Source organism: Melospiza melodia, chromosome 14, assembly GCF_035770615.1.
Source record: "Melospiza melodia melodia isolate bMelMel2 chromosome 14, bMelMel2.pri, whole genome shotgun sequence".
Lineage (NCBI taxonomy): Eukaryota > Metazoa > Chordata > Aves > Passeriformes > Passerellidae > Melospiza > Melospiza melodia.
In genome coordinates this window covers 9,191,861-9,209,346 of record NC_086207.1, presented here as the reverse complement: position 1 = coordinate 9,209,346, position 17,486 = coordinate 9,191,861, and the positions used below count along the sequence as shown (strand labels likewise).

The window sequence follows — 17,486 nt, the reverse complement described above, 5'->3', positions numbered from 1 at the left end:
GGCTGTGTTTTCCCTCCTGTGTCTCACACTAATTTCACAAAGTATTTGCTGGTTTTGGAGATGTGAACTGCCAAAATGGCTTGAGATGAGAGATGAGCAAACAAACAGCTGTTTCTGTCATACAAATAATTCCCAAGAAGGAACCGAAGTTTCAGTTCCTGTGGGCTGCTGTTCAATTAGGTTGTTCTAGATCTGAGAAAACTTCTAGCCAAACATACCTCTAATCTTGCACTGTCAATGGACCAAACTCTACTGCTCAGCTGGTTTGAGGTTTGAAGCTGTCTCATTGCACTGACATACAGTAACATATTGCCTTTGTGAAAGAATGCATTTGATTTATTTTTCTTTTCCATTCAGAAAAAACATATTCTTTTGAGAGAATGGTAGTTAAATTGGTTATAAAACAGGAATAAGGTTTTTATAAATAAAGTTGTTTTTCTTCATTCACTTTGCATAGTTTGAAAACATATAATCTAGTGCCTTCTGTTTGCAAAGACTTTATTTAGAAGTATTTCCTTTCCTCCAGGAGAGAAAATTTGGCTTCAATTATGTTTCTCTGAATTACAATTAGATCTTTGAACTCCAGACAACTGAATAATAAAAAAAAATCCTCCCAATTTAATTAAATTGGCCTGTTTGTCAGTACCAGCAGAATACTACGGACCATATTGCCAATTAAAACTTTGCTTTTGATTCCTAATAAAACACTGCAAGTCCAGGCTTGTGCAGCCAGAATGAAGAGGCTGCATTGCCAATTGTTCATCTGGGAATCCCCAGGCTCCCATGGCTGGTGCAGTGTGGGTGAGGTGGTGCCTGGAGGCTCAGTCAGTGCCTGGTGCCCAGCACACCTAACAAAGGTGGAGATGAGATTCATTAGCAGCTTCCAAGCTCAACTCGCAGCAAGCCCAGCTCTCTCTCCATGCTGCACGTTGCTATTTGCTACAGCTCTGTGCAGTCTCAGGCTGCTTCAATTGTCCCTGTGCCTTCAGCACCTCCTGGGAGGAAGCATCCCACACTGAGAGGCAGAAAGAGCTGCAGCTCTCCTGTCAGGCTGTGCCCAGGGGAAGAGAGAGCCCAAAGCCTCTTTCCTAGTGAGACTCTGTTTGTGCTGTTGGCTTACAGGTCCCAGACCTGTGGGCCTTGGGCCACTCTGGGCGCTACAAGGTGGATGCAGCAGGAGAGCACTACAGGGAAAGGCAGGCACAACTTCAGCTGAGCAAAGATTGCTGTTAACAAAATGGGGCTCTCAGGCTCTGGGAGGAGTGGTCCCTTCCTTACCACACCCATGGCCATGGCCAGCTGGGCCTCTTTCCATCTTGTGTGCCATGCAGAAGATCCAGCTCCCATGAGAATCTGCTTCTCTCTGCTCTTTCCCACTCCAGATTCTAGCTGAAACTGGAAAATAATTTTTCTGCTTTTCACCCTATCACACTATACACTGGCTTTAGACATTTGTAGTATCATTAAGATATTCCATATCTAGCCAGCAGTGTTTAAACTTTGCACAGAAGCAGGGCAGGGAAGAAGGGCACTGGCATATTATGCAAAAAACCATAGAGTTGCCTAGCACTGTTCAGCTGATTACCACTAAGATTCTGAAATGAAAATATCTGATTATGTCATATTCTAAAGTAGCTTCAATATTCTCCTCTAGAACTCGAGGCACTGATTTTGGGAAAACAAAACATCCATTAAGACTATTCTGCACATTTCTGACTCTGAACTTGCTTTTTTTACTGTGCTAAGCAGGTTGAATTAGAACTGCTGTCATAGTTCTGAGGAGCAAAAAAAGCCCAGCAGACAAACTTTTCACCAACTGTGGATTCTGGTTAGCAAAAGGGAAAAGGAAAACCCTTGGCAAAAATTTGTGCTCAACTTTTCAAATGCACAATAAACTCAAGTTCATCGGAGTGGAGAAAAGCTGCAGAAGTTTGTCTGAATAAATGTAATTATTGGTCTTGTCAGTAAAGTGTTTCATCAAATCACTCTGTCCAACAGAAGTAAAGAACAACGTGTACACAATAAGTGATATTTTGGTGGAGAGTTGCATAAGCTAAGTGACAGATTTGTTTCATAACAGGTCCCACCTGAGTCAATGAGAGAAAAAATAGCCATGACAAAGGTGATAAGCACTGATGTTCCTCTGAACAGACAATGTGATCTCAACTGTACTAAAAGGAAATGCTAATAAAATGAACTGTAACCTCAGCTGTTATCTGGCATCTTTACTGAGAGTCTAATTTTGAAAATGAGACATTTCTAAAATGTTTTTACAGTATTATTAAAATGTTAAATATGTCTGTGTTGTCTTCCAAAGAAATTACCTTCAAATTCGTATCTTTCAAGGCTTTTCTTCTTTTCATTTTTGTCTCTTTAATAGCTCCACACAAAAGGGAGATGATGATTATGAAGATTACACTACAAATAAGACTTGGGTCTTGACTCCCAAAGTCCATGAAAGTGATGTGACTCTTATTTTAAATGGTTTGCTGGAAGGATATGACAACAAATTGAGACCTGACATAGGAGGTATGTTGGTTTTGGTTTTAGATCACTGTTGATTAAGCAGTGAAGAGAAAGAATTTTCATGTCATATTATGCTACTCAGGAAGCAGAATCAATTCAAAGTAGTTACAAGACTAAAATGCAATGCAGAAAAACATCAGAGGCATGTAAATTAGTAATGATTTTGGAAGCTGACATAAATTAAGATGGCTGAATCTATCCTAAGTCATCTAATAAGAGTGTTATAATTTGCTGAATCAGGCAGCTTGTGATGATTTACCTGCATATGATGTTCAGAATTAAACTTGTGGGGAAAGAAAAAGCAAGTTTTTGTCTTTTTTTTTTTACCTAAGAGATTTTGTCAGAGAACCACAAATAATACAATGGAAAGAAAGGCCAAAAAGAGGCTAATACAGCATAATCCTTTTATGATGTGATGGATACAGAGCCTCCAACAGCAGCAGGCTTGCACAGATTTATGCAGCCTGGGCAGGAGGTGACAGAATTGGGCACAGAGGAGGAGGTTCACAAAAGATAACTGCAGTCAAGCAAAGCCAGTCTGCCCATATGGTTCCCACAGCCAATGCAGGTAAATAGATCCGAGCCTGCACTCAGAATGGAAATCTTATTTGACTCAATCACCTTTTGGAGGGATCTTCCTCTCCACTGATTACTGAGGTAACCCCAAGAAAAAAATCTCCCTGAATTGCTGAAAGTCAGTTTGAGAAGCCCCATGAGAGCACAGAGCAGGCAGACAATACCTCTGCAGAGGAGGATAGGAGGATACAGCAGTAAGAAGATTATGGAAAAAGGCACAGAATTCATGGATGAGGTAGACAGAGGAAAGCAGAGAGCAGCAAGGTCAACGAAGGAAGCTAACAAGTTTATAGTGGCCTGTAAAATAAGGAATTTTTCACAGTGAAGGATAACATGAGTCTTTAACCTTCAGTGTATGTATACAGTGTAAATTAGCAAAAGAATTTGTCTTCACATAAACCAAGACTTTAGAAACAGAAAAGAAGTAAAGCATTCCTTAAATCATCTGGGATAAAAACAATCATGCTGTAGCCAAGATATATAAGAATAATAAAGCTGAAATGGAGTGATTTCAAAAGAAATTAACACAACAATTCTTATTTTCTGCTTTAGAGCCTTAAGTATTTTGGCTTTGGTCTCACAAAATTGTTACTTTTCTACAGCCACCTATGCAGGCCACAGCAGTCATGTTGCATTTGGCATTGCAATGTAAAACAAGTGATGAAAGCATCATAAGATAAATAAATTTGCTTTTGTTCATAGTGTTTTGTTTTGATGCTCTGCTTTGACCTGAGACAAAATGTAGACTCTCTCAGTCATATGAGCCTCTCTAGGCTACAAGGACTAGTGTCAGTGTTTGTTCTCATAGCATAAGGGAATTGGTTTTGATAGAATAAATGATAAAAGAATTTGTCCAAAGCATCTCCAACTAATTTAGAACTGAAGACATGGTTGCAAATTTGTATTTAGTTTATATGCACATTTAAATGTGAGGCAACCACAGAGGAGAGATGCCATAGTAACATGCTCCTGCTTGACTTTCATGTAGTTGATTTTGACCTTCATTGGTTACTGATTCTTGTTGTTTCTCTTGCAGTTAAACCGACAATAATTCACACTGACATGTACGTAAATAGCATTGGCCCCGTGAATGCTATCAATATGGTAGGTAAAGAATTGCCCATTTGCCTTGTTACAAAGTCTCCATCATTTTGACATTACAAAGCTTCCATTAGTTCTTAATGTTGTGTCATACCTATTTTATTTTTTAAATCTCATTTTAATTATGGATGGGAGGACTTGATGTGCTATAAATCTGTACAAGTCAGAAAACTGAGCTATAAGCTGTAAATGCAAAAATAATTGTTTTAACCTATCCTCACATTTTTATGTGCTCTGCTTTCAAATGCTTTGCAACAGTTTAACTCCAGAAAAACCAATCTTCCAGATTGCTACAAAATTAGGAAAACCATTAATGAGTGATATTACCACGAGATAATAAGTAAAAGGCCTAGAACTTCTGCAGGGACTTCACCATTTCTGAGATCAACCATGGGGCACGGGCAATTAGTCAGCTCAAGTTTTCCTGTCCTAGGTCCAAAGAAATAATAATTGTTCTCTGACCTGAGCAGGTGTGGGCTGAGATGTGGGGGCACAGAATTAGCAAGGTGCATATAACACTCACTTGCACCTTAGTTTTACACTCAATGGTAAAATAATAAATTGTTCTAAAACAATCTTTGGTAAAACCTGCCTCAAAACTTCCCCAAAAGAAATTGGTTTTATCAGTTCTAGTATCACCTTCTGTAGCTCCAGTTTTTTCATATGAAATTAAGGAAAGCATATCAGGAGTTATGTGGAATGCTGAGTGCTATGTTTTCATCAGTATTTCTGGTTAACACAACAGGAATATACAATTGATATATTTTTCGCCCAAACGTGGTATGACAGACGTCTGAAGTTCAACAGCACTATAAAAGTGCTCAGATTAAACAGCAACATGGTTGGGAAGATCTGGATACCAGACACATTTTTCCGAAATTCCAAGAAGGCTGATGCTCACTGGATAACAACTCCTAACAGGATGCTCAGGATCTGGAATGACGGCAGAGTCTTGTACACTTTGAGGTATTTATACCTAATTTAATTCCATTTTCGCTAAGGAAAGCCAAAGAGAAAAGTCATTTGACGTTAACCAGAAGGGAAAAAATACTGAGTTTTCCTATAAATTTATGCAAACAACCCTGGAAAAGGGAAGAATTTAGAAGACATCAATTGTATGAAATTTATTTTATATTGGCACGATAAGAAGTTTTATTTCTTCTTATAGATTGTACTGCCTTGCTCCACAGTAATCACCTTCCTATATTAATATTAACATAGACATTTTAATAGCAATTAGTCTTCATTTTCAAGTATGTTCTATTGTTTACCTTTGGTTTGGTCCCTTCTGCTTTTTGGTTGTTTTAAACTGAAAAATGTGAAATATCCTTGAATTAAGTAGATTGTATAAAAGGAGCTGCTACTTACATCAAAGGCCTCTTATTCTGAATTGATTACAATCTAACCTGATGAAACTCCACCCTGAAAAAGCAATTTATTCCTCAAATATCTTAGACTAATAAGATTGCCATCCCAGCATTCAGTACTTAACTCAAGCCTATGGATATGCCCCATTCCACCAAAATTTTCATGGAACTGAACTTGATGTACTCAACCTGTACAGGTTCCTCAGTCGTGTGCATAGTTTTTCTTTTAAGACAAAGTACCTTTTCAATAATTATGTGGATGCCATAGGTAACAACTCAAATATCATATTCCAAATTATCATAATATACTTTGTAAATGTGAAAATCCTGTGGGAGTGTTTTTTATACTTTTTCTAACATGTGATATAATATTTGGGTTTATGTAAAATATAGATAAACATAGCACTGTTTCAAGAGAATTTATAATTTAAAATGAGATTATACAATCAAAGATGATAGACATAAGTATATCAGATGATAGACATTTCAGGTTTAGACTACATTTTGTCAAAGTTTTATTTTGCTTTTACTTTCTTGGTGGCCAAAAATAAAGTTTTGAAGAAAAGTACACTCATAATTTTACTGAGTCGATGTGAAGCATTGGTTAAGACAACCTTTTAATGTTGCAACTGTCTGAATTATAAAAGAGTTTTATTTCATAGCTACTTTACTTTTATTGCATATTAGAACAATAAGAATTGAAATCCAATGCAAATCAAAGTTAATCTGATAAAGATGAGCCTAGATCAACTTTATAAATGTTAAATTTGGACTTGGCTACAAGTCCAAATTTATCTTTCTCTTCAAATTCCTTGGTTTCTCTCACTACAAAGAGATGTATCTGGTAGCACTTGCAAACAGGTATCTGCTCTGAATGTATATTTAGTTGTGCTGGTGAGTCACAGCAAGCACCAAGGATTTAACCACAGTTAACCCAGAAATGAAATGTGATAGTATCACACAGCTGGGATTCTGTCCTCAAGAGGGATCCAGAAGGGCTGGTTGAGTTTTCTCAGTCACCTCACCCAGGTTTAAGAACAACCTGCCCAGCAGGAAACCAAGTATCCGTGGTACCGGAGATGATGAAAATGACAAGAGGAAGAGAAACAGGGAAATTAGATTGCTTCCCAAATCCCTAACACAGAAAGGTTGTCTTTGGACTCCACCATTAACTTGGTTGTCCCAGCACTCCTCTGCATCCCACAGGATGAGACTCAGGGTCATTTGCCCATAACACCTTCATTCAGGAACATGGAAACAAACCAGGGCTCATCCTTTGGACACCCCAGAATCAGCAAAGACCAGAAATCTGCAGCTTTCCTAGAGACACCTTGTGGAACAAACATTGTACCCCATCCTTTTCCTTTTTCCTTATCTCACCCCACCTCTTCCCTCTCTTCCAAAGTCCAAGTATCCTGCAGCTCATGGCTGGGCAGGGAGTGAGTGAAAAATGGTGGAGGTTTTAGCAGGAACACCAGAGGGTACATTTCATGTTACTTGGCATTTCTTAGAGTAATTGTTTTTACCTGAACTTAGCACCTACACTACCTGAGTTATCATGGAGACTCTCCTAATATTCAGTGGAGACAAACACCTTTTGGTACATTTTTCTTCTGATTAAATTTGAATGTCTTATTTTGGAGTGAGAGGAAGTGTATCCTCAGAATGCCTCTGCACTAGCTGTGAAGGGAGTCTGGATGGCTGTCTTGGATGCAGATGTCTAAATTTGGACTCCCATCCATCATTTCTGAAATAGAATTTTTGTCACATAAAATACATTTTCCTAATGCTTTATGGCATGTTGTGACACAAAGATTTGTCACTGCTCATGAGATGACCTGTATATCTACCTACCTATGGATTTGTCAGTCATGAGTAATGCTGCCATTTCAGATGCACAGGAACAGAACTTTAATACCTTCTTCCATTACACAGTCCAGAAAGTAGATGATCAAGGTCTATGGAACCAAAAAAGAAATATTGCTTATCAGTAACCATGATGTCTTCCTATGCTTGGAATATTCCAGTAATTACATAGATAGCAATAGTTTACTTTACATATATATATATATATATATCCTGATCTCTTTCTCCTCAGGCTGACAATTGATGCTGAGTGTCAGCTACAGTTACACAACTTCCCAATGGATGTCCACTCCTGCCCACTGGAATTTTCAAGCTGTAAGTAACACGCTTAAAAATATTCCTTTTTCTGACCCACACTAAACTTAATATAAATTTATTTTTACATACCTAGAGTCAGTGAAGGTTATGTTCTTAGTTAGACATACCCTACTGATTTTTAGTTTTATTTTGATTTTTTTTTCAGTTCATGTATTATATATGTTCACAAATATCATTAAGGACCGCTATGAAAAATTATAAAATATCTGGACCCTATGTGATTAATATCTGCTTATATTTGACCATAAAACAAGAAACTTTTACTTTCAGCATCAAGGTGTCCTGGTCTTTCACTTCCTCTCTGTGCATGGAGAGAACTACTATTGTACTAGTTGAAGTCTAGAGTTTGGCATTTTGTGGTTAGACCAAGGTGTGAATTCCTGGTCCAGCTGCAAATACATCTGGAGGATGGGCAAAACTGCATCTTATTAGGTCCACAAAAGTGAAAAACCTATTTTTGAAAAATTTATCTCAAGTGCTATTATAATTTATAATTAATAAAATGTGACATTAAGTAAAAGGCACTAGTAAGTAACTTGAGAAAAACATATCTATAATTTACTTGCAATATGCTTCCCCAGGTTTTCCAGAAATAGCTAGTAGTATTTTTACTCCCCAAAGCACCCTAAAGCCTAGCAGTGGCTATGAAACCAAGCTGTGTGTATTTTCCTTTGCAATAAGATGGCTACCCCAGAGAAGAGATCATTTACCAGTGGAAGCGCAGCTCGGTGGAGGTGGGGGACACCCGCTCCTGGAGGCTCTACCAGTTTGCCTTCACAGGACTCAGAAACACATCTGAGGTGGTGAGGACTACTTCAGGTAAGACAACTGAAGGATTTGCCTCCAGGCTCAGTAAGGATTTTATTAACAGAATAAAACCAAGAAAGATATGTCTGGTTAGAACTTAGCACTATACTCTGCACTGAACAATTACAGGTTTTTCAATATCTATGCAACCATCCAGCCTTTGGCATTTCTGAATTCCTCACAGGAAGAAAAATTAGTTCTTGTCTGCTATCCATTCTTGTCCTCCATAAAAAACCTCTGACTGTCAGGAGGAAGACACTGCTACAAAGGGTGGATGGGTGAGAGAGCTTGCACTGCTTCACTGCAGAAAACAGCAGAACTGAGCCACTAAAGGATGACCTGACTCTGCACTGAACACTTTACAATCCTCTTCCCACTGCCAGGCGCAGAAAGTAAGCCTGCACAGAAGTGAAACTCAAAGTCCCAACTTCTTTACTACAGAGGCTCCAAGTTTATTTTTTTCCCTAAAATAAGGCACATTCAACTTTCATTAAAGAGAACAGCCTTACAAATCAGTCTCAGATGGCCTTCCTTCATATTTCTATCTCCTTGGAAACAAGCAATGGGATTCAGAATTATAAATGAGGATGTACTCAGTGTTTATTAAAAATACAATTTTAACCCTACTAACTAAACAGAAAAATACATTTTTCTATATGTTTTGTTTTATTTCTTGATGGAAACAAAAGCAGTTACTATGAGGAGAGATGTAAAGAGGAACTGCGTATTAATGTTGTTGTATATGCATGATATATCTTGTCTTTCTTAATTTCAAAAAGAACAATGAAATGTAAGCAGGTTGGTGATTTTTCCATCTGCTTCTAATTTTTACCTTACTTTACAGTTCTGGCAAATCTCTCAATTTAAATTCAGGCATCTGTGTTTATTCTGACTTCAGAAATACCCCCACCCATTTTATTTCTACAAGGCCGGCATTGCTGTTTTATTCAAAAAGGAAAGTAGGATATTCTAGAGTTGAGAGGAGCCTGCTGTACATTACACAGGAGAACAAGCAAAGAGATGGAGAATTAATTCAAGTTCCAAGTCCTTAATCTCTGGACATTAAGCACCAATGATGTGTTCAGTCTCATGAGCAGGGCAAAACCAGAATGCAGCCATGTATGCCTCATGGAGTCTGCTGCCACTGCAGCCAAGGAAGGTATTTAGTCAAGCATTGAAGAAAGCAGTTAACTTTTCTCGTTTTCTCAGGAAAACAAACATCAAGGTGCAAAAGAGGACAGGAGAGCAGCATGTTTGCCAACCATAGCTGCTAATAACCACCATTACACAGGGCTCTCAAAGCAAAAATATCAGCAGCAATAAAAACATCTCCCCTCAGACAGCACAAATGACAGGATTGCACCCAAGTGTGCTTGCAGTCTCATCCTGCCCACATTGAAAACTATCTATATTTCACCCCTAATTTGAGTTTCTTCTATTTGCTATTTTCTTTAATTTTCTGCTTGAGCCATTCTCTAATCAACTCTTTTTATTTTTGACCAGAGATAGAAAATAATAAAATCTTGACATGCTACAAGCTTCCTATACCCTGATTGAGTGCACTGGTGACTCAAAAACATTCTCTAATGTTCTGTTAATGTGCACGAGGTGCATCCTGGGAAATAAACAGGAATTTTTTGCCCTTTTGTATTTTACTTTCTCATGCAAAGCAAACCTTTCTTCTTTCAGGGTATAGTCATTAAAACTGTTAGTACTCACCTGGAATACTCTCATAATTTAGCCTCCATAGTTTTTAATATGATGACACACACCAGTCCATTTTGTTTGCACTAAAATAATTAGCAGCTAGCATGCACTTTAAAGCAGTGAAAAGTTGTCACTCAATTCCTAAGTTAAAAAGCACATGGAAGTTACTCAGCCTCCTGCTGCTGCATTCACGGGCCTGCTGAGTATAAAAATTTGGAAAAATATCCTGTGTATGCATTTCTTCTGCTGCAGTTACCCTGTGCTTGATTTTCATTGCTCCTCTACTTTTTATAACCACAGATATGTAAAACTAGGTTTTATTTTGATCTAGGTATGGCATCTAAATAATAGAAGGCAGGAAAAAACCCTAATAATATAGCAGCTGCCATGAATCTGGTCTATTTCCTACAAATATTTTCTTAAAGCCAGCAGAGCCTAAAGGGTCTTCACGGCTTCCTTAAGTGACTTATTAGCATGCTGGAAACTACACTAAGTCCTGTATCCCTCTGCCAGAGCCTCACTCTACCTATACTTACAACCTTAGAATGAACATATTTTCAAAAGTTTCATGAACAGTAAGAACAAAAAAAAAAAAAATTCCAATTTTAATAGCAACCTAGGTGCAGCCAGAGTACCCTAGTTAAAAGTTTGAGTACCCATACAGCTAAAATAATCTTGACACTTCATGCAATTACTTTCAGTGCAGAATTTCAGTACAAACTCATGCCAATGTTTTGGTAGAGATAAAATCTCAGGTAAAGTGGAGGAGGCAATGGAAAATTAATGAGATGTTGGAAAGTGGTCTATAATATACTCCCACAAACTCTTGCCCAAAATTAAATTTAGTTGAAAAAAAACCCCAGAGAAACCAGAATGAAAGAAGGGGTGTTAGAGAATGCAAAATCGAACAGTTGGAGAACAAAAGGATCTTGGGGCTAGTGTTAAGGCATTTGAAACTGGAGTAAACCTTCAGTGTCTCTATCTACACAATTTCAAAACAAATGCTTGTTTCCAGCTTTATACCACCCAGCAACCAACACCTTCTCATCCTTAAGGGCAATGCTTATTTTGTGTCTGGAGGGAGAATCAGGAAGGCTGAGATTTGGCCATTACCAACTCCACTACTCTCTTTGTGTCATGTCAAAGCTGCACTTTTGAGCTATAGGCTGGGCTATGGGCAGAGAAGGACAAGGCTTGTTTGAGTGTGAGCTTCCTAAGACCTGATGGCTCTTGCTGAAATTAATACATTTATCTGCTGCTCTTCCTTTGCACGCACTGCAGAAATACAAGATTAACTCAAAGGTCCAGATGTCAGAATTCTGTCCCTTAGTTGGCAAATCCCAGGAAATCCCAGCAACAGCTGAAAAAACCCAACTGGAATATTAAAAACATCCCTCTATTTCTCTTATCAGAAGTAAATCATCCTGAAGTACCAGTTTGTTTCTCTCCAAACCGAACATTTACATGCAACTTTTTCTTTGAAAGTCACTGACCAAGCAGTAAGACATAATTTAGCAAATGGAATCCAATTTAAGAGCCCACTAATAATGGGGACTCTTAAAAAAAAGTTCACTATAAACCGTCTGCCTTATGGACATTTCATTAAAATAATCAAATAGTCCATATACATTATCTGCATTGTTTTTTGCCTTTACACTAAAATCTACCTTTTGTAAACAGCATTGGCTTAGTTTAGATTATTTCCAATAAGAGTACATGTTGAGACTTAATATCATCTGAGTTATATAAGTGCAATACTTTGAGAAAGACAGGGTATTGCAGGGGAATATAGCAAGTAAGGAGTTTGGAAAAAAATGACCTATAGAAATACTTGGAAGTATGGAACTAGTCTGGAAGAATATTGATGAGCAAAGGAGTGAAACAACCAGACTGTTTTTAAATCATAACAATGATGAATGCTGCTAGAGAGGAAAATAGTGGAAACCCTGAAATCAGAGAGTTTATGAAATCATAGGACAGATCAAGAGGAAAGAAGTAGCTTAAATCTTGAAATTGTATCAATAGGTTTCCATTAATTTAATACAAGTCCTACATAAATTGCACTTCTACTCACTCTTCCAGTTGTTTTCAACATATAAAACATTGTACTATGCAAAACAGTTTGTAAATGTGTAATTATTCAGGACAGATGGAGTTTCTGGTATTCCCAGTTCATTTCTATGACTGGGTAGTTCCTTTTTTTAGACCAGATATTGTCTACTGCTTATTTACAGAGCCTGTCCTGAATTTTTAATTAGATACAAAGGCATTAGAAGACTAATAAATAGCAATTCAATAAACTGCAGAGGAGCCACAAGACTGGTCAGGCAGTATTTGTAAATACCTTTTATTTTCTTCCTTTTCTATGTTTTAGAGAGCTAATGGGAGCTATGCACTAGAGATGGTGCATTGCTCAGAATTGATAAATGGGTAATTAAATATTCCCCTTGCGATGCAACTGTTAAACCACATAAGTAAATCTGGGTCTGGTTTCTGTTTTATCTAGAAAATATAGTCAGGGCTATTATTTTGTGGAAGAGGATGTATTTTCAGGCTTTTATACTTTATTTCAATTTTGTTTCCTAATGAATTGAACTGTTGGCAGATATGCAGTCCCCAGAGGTTTCATAATGCTCAAAAAACCCCAGGAGTCGTCTTCTGTTTCTTTATTAAGGCAAAATATGACAGCTGCAATCAGATTTGTAGATCTGCATTGGGAAATAGTCCTGACATTACAAATGGGCATAAGTGGATCTCCAGTGCACCTAGAAATCCCTGCCAGCCCCACACACAGCCTCAGGCTCTAGCATGGGCTGACTGGAGCATCTGGCATTGCCAGGGAGATCTGTCTGAGAACCCAAAACATTTCCTGTCTGAAGATGCTGAGCTACTGAATGGGTACAAGGTACTGCTACCTGCATCTTGCATTTGGCAGAACTTAAACACGTTTGAATTCACCTTACAGAGGAGCAAATAATGGCATAAGCTGCAAGTCAGAAAACCCAGATGACTTAAAGTGTTCGATGCATTCTTATTGTTGTCTTTATGGTATGGGAAGGTATTTATCTCAATATCCTTATTTTTGAAAAAGCTTTATTAAATTATTACCTTAAACATGCTTGCTAGAAGAATGCCATCTCTGTAGCACAGTGAAACACTTAAAACAGAAGGCAGACACAATAAACTGAAAGGCCTACTTTTATGTGTGATGCCTCAATGCAAATCCTCAGTTCTAAGCTAATCACCTTAAGATAACCCTAAAACATTTAATAGCTACACCTTCAGATTTTACTCCCGTTATGAATAGCCACTTATCCTAGTAAGAGAGTCAACAGGGAGTATTTTTGCTTATAAATTCTTTAGTTTTTTATTCAAACTATCCCTTATTTTAACTTTCCTGAACCACCACATTACTGCACCCAAATAAAATAATTTGAAAGAAAACACAGGAGGAGTTGACTTTTGCATAATACCATTAAAAAGGGTTACAGACACTTCTGTGAGCAGGAGTTCAGCCATGGTGACAGCTTGCAACAGTTTGATCTTGCTCTTCGGGGATAAAAGCCAGTCTAACATAACTACACTTGCATACTCTTTTGGAGAATAATGGATAAGAGATATTTCTAAAATGTGAACAACAATTTTTTTTCTAAAATAATCCACATACTCCTGCTGGTCTGTCATGGATCAAATCATATTAATTAACGAACATTTACTAAAGTTTAACTGTTGAATAATTTGCTCACTGAAAATAATCTAAATTTCAGGACTATGTCTTCAAAGAATAAAACTGAAACACAATTCTCTTCATTCCCTAACTTTTGTATGGTCTACATTTTTTCCAGTTGGTTAGTTGTGTGGCAAATAAGAATTTACATAAAATATACATGATTGAATAAACAAACAAATTCAGTAAACTGGCATTTTCAATCCTCCCTATCATGCAGACTTCCAAGATTTATGTATGGATATTTTTTTAGAACTGCAAAATCAGAACTCCCTAGTACCATTTATCCTTACATAATCCCTGTAGAGACAGACAGGACTACAGGGACAAACCAAAGGCTTCCCAGGACACCTCCCAGGGCACTAGACAATGAAGAGCAGACAAGCAGGACACAAGGCTGACCTGGAATGGCTGGGAAGGGCTCAGGGCAGATTTGAGTCTCTTCTGTACTGGCTGCTTCAGCCCTTGGCTAAAAACCTACAGTTGCTCCCCCACTTGAGTCATTCAAGCACCTCTCCGTTCATCCTCTGCTCTGTAGACTCTTTTCGCTGTAGACCCATCCTGTGGCAGCAGAGCAAGAAGAAAACCAGGAGCATCTTAACAGCACAGGCTGAGGCCATGGAATTCAACACAAATGCCACATCCAACAAAACCCAGTGAGTCCAAGCAATACAGATAATTAATAGCCAGGGTTCAGATAATTAATAGCCAGGGTTTGGCTGGTTTCAGCTCTGTGTTCAGTTGTGAGCACAACAGAAATGAAGTTGCCAGTTTGTGTGGCACAGTCACTGCCTTCAGCCTGCTGGCTGCTGGGGGACTCCTGGGGAAGATCTGCATGGAGAGCAGGGACAAGTGGTCATGGCAGAAGCCACAGCTGGCACTGCAGGGACATCACCCCTGGAGCTGGTGCAGAAAGCACCCAGAGCCAAAACTCCTCCACTTTGCCATCTCTTTCACAGTGACAGGTTAGATCTTTTGGTTTAATTGGCAGAAAAAAACCAAACACTACTCCTAGGCAATCAATAAGTTGAAAAAACTCAGTTTGAGAGAATCTGACTTTTCTGTTCAGGTTTGTATCTATAGAGATTCAGGTATTGAAATCCACCTGCTTCTACCTAATCATATAAAGAATTGAAAGGCTCTTTTGATGATTACTTTTCATTTTTTGAGAGAGGTTAAAGAATTTCTTCCAATTCCTGTGACATTAATTCAGCCTTTTTTTTCCTAGACTCAATGGCAACTGACTTACCTCAGCAAAACCAAATCATGACCGTCCCTGAGGAAAAGGGTTGCTGGGGCCTGAAATCCTCCTCATAATAACTCCCCAACTGAACAAAGATTCTTGAGGGTCAAGGTTTTATTCTGAGTCTGTCCTTCATAAGGTTTTCCATATCTAAAAGCATGGCCTGCTAGAGCTTAAACAGCTTCAGAAAGGTCAGATAAGGATAAAAAGAATTAATATACAAGTAACCAGAGAATAAGGGATAATGTGGGATCTTACAAGCATTTCCACTGAACTTATTTCTGGGTAATTACAAAACACAGATGCTACAAGCAAGATTGGTTCTGCATTAAATATACTTGTGTAGATATGACAGAACATTGCCTTTAAATAATATTTGTTCATTTAATACAAGAAAAGAATTAGATCTTTTAGGATATTTGAATTATTAAAAAGAAAGAAAAACTAGAATTTTGAATGTTTCTAATTTATGATAAAATCAGCAAGTTAACAGGGTGAGTATATCTTAAAACACTTCCTGGACATAACCAAGCATAAAAATTCTTGTGCTGCCTCTTATGCCCCTATGAATATATTTTCATAAGTACTGGTGACTCCTTGAGACAAAACATATTATCTGAACTCCCTCCTATAATTCCTGTTTGGCAAGGAAATCATCCTCCCCAACCACTGAGTGATTTTTCAGAAACATCACAAGAGAAAATCATTGCAATGTCACTCTTGGAGTTGTAGATAAACTTAATTATAATGAATTGCAGGGAGAAATCTTTGGTTCAAAAGGATCAGAGCAGGTGACATAGTAGTGAAGAACAATGTATAGTGACAACTACTTTAGAATTAAAATAAGTCTGAGTATTAAGCATTTTTGCACTAGGTAATAAGCATGTTTAAATCACTGATAAAAATAAATATTTTTAGTGCACTGTTCAAACAACTAAAGTTCAAGCAATCCTGTGATAAATCACAAGGTTCCTGAGCATTCATCCTTTCATCTGCAGAGCACTAGATAATCTCTGTAGCCTGTAAACTGATCAGTGTAGTACTGATGGTCAGTTTCTGTACTGATGTTTCACTTCCAGACCCTTTTTATGTCAAAAAACCATGCTTATAGTACAATAATTATAAGATAATGTCTTGGACATTTTCTTCCCTTGGCCTGATTTTGTTATTCACCATCTTCCTCATTTCTCAGTGGAGAAAAAATTAATTCATTAGGATGTGTGAAGATGAGGACAGCTTAGTGTTCATAATGTGTATAGAGTAGGGATAGCTCATTTGAAATAGATTTTGCTTTGCCTGGGGCACATATATGTCCTAAATAATAAACATATTCCTCTAAGGCTCTTCTTACACAGTTAAATCCCTTCACTTTGCAAGTGCAATTTCTAGTTTCTCAAACCCCTGTCATTACACTGCATTTTTAGTAACCTACTTAGCTAAGATGTTGTTTTGTTGTCACTGAATTTGAATAGATATAATTGAAAGGCTGGTTGGAAATAAGACATACAAGTCTCTGTCACATGTAACAAGAGCCAGGCAGCATCCATGGGAGCTAATAATACTCAAATTCAGCCATATGTTAAAAAAATACATGGAAAAAAGAAATAAAACTAAATTAACATCACTAACTTTGAAGAGACCTTCACAGTGAGTTTTAATTGTTAATTATTTTTATCAAATAAAATGGGAGAAACAAAAAGAACACACTAGGGTGGTAAATGAAAATGTCTGCATGATGTACAAACGACTGAAACTCTCTGCTGTACTTTGTGACTACAAAATATTCTACTTAGATTTTTAGATACATATTACCTACAATTCCATATCCCATCTTACAAGGCTGACAAGACATTCTCACAGAGGAATATAGTAGCCTAACAGTAAGAATGGTATTATGTTCAAATAGCTGTCATCATCATTGTATATTCTCAAACATTAACTCCCTCATTTTGTATTGTTAAAACAAATTCTAAATTGTAAATAGTGTGTGTTTTAACGTTGCCTTTTGAAACAAGGCATAATTGCCCTCATTTCAATGTACATTACAGAAGCTAAAAATATGCCACTTATCTCAAAAAGTGATACAGTCTATTAAGTGAGTTCTTTGCTACTCTCAAGAAGATTGCATAATTAAGGCTAAAGAGCTGCAGGATAAAATTTATGTAATAATACTTTCTTGTATCATGCCCTATATAGGAGAATTTGAAAATATTTTTCAAGATTTAATGCATAAAGTGCCACAACACCC

General features: G+C 37.5%; 1 protein-coding gene across 2 annotated transcripts in view; it reads left to right on the top strand.

Annotated features, from left to right (window-relative positions):
- The window catches only part of GABRG2 (gamma-aminobutyric acid type A receptor subunit gamma2), a 62,004-nt gene that overhangs the window by 21,748 nt on the left and 22,770 nt on the right, over positions 1-17,486 (top strand). For both annotated transcript variants that reach the window (XM_063168613.1, XM_063168612.1), the window contains exons 2-6: positions 2,381-2,529; positions 4,139-4,206; positions 4,949-5,169; positions 7,669-7,751; positions 8,436-8,573. In XM_063168613.1, the coding sequence (XP_063024683.1) occupies positions 2,381-2,529; positions 4,139-4,206; positions 4,949-5,169; positions 7,669-7,751; positions 8,436-8,573 (659 nt within the window). The remainder of the gene's footprint in view (positions 1-2,380; positions 2,530-4,138; positions 4,207-4,948; positions 5,170-7,668; positions 7,752-8,435; positions 8,574-17,486) is intronic.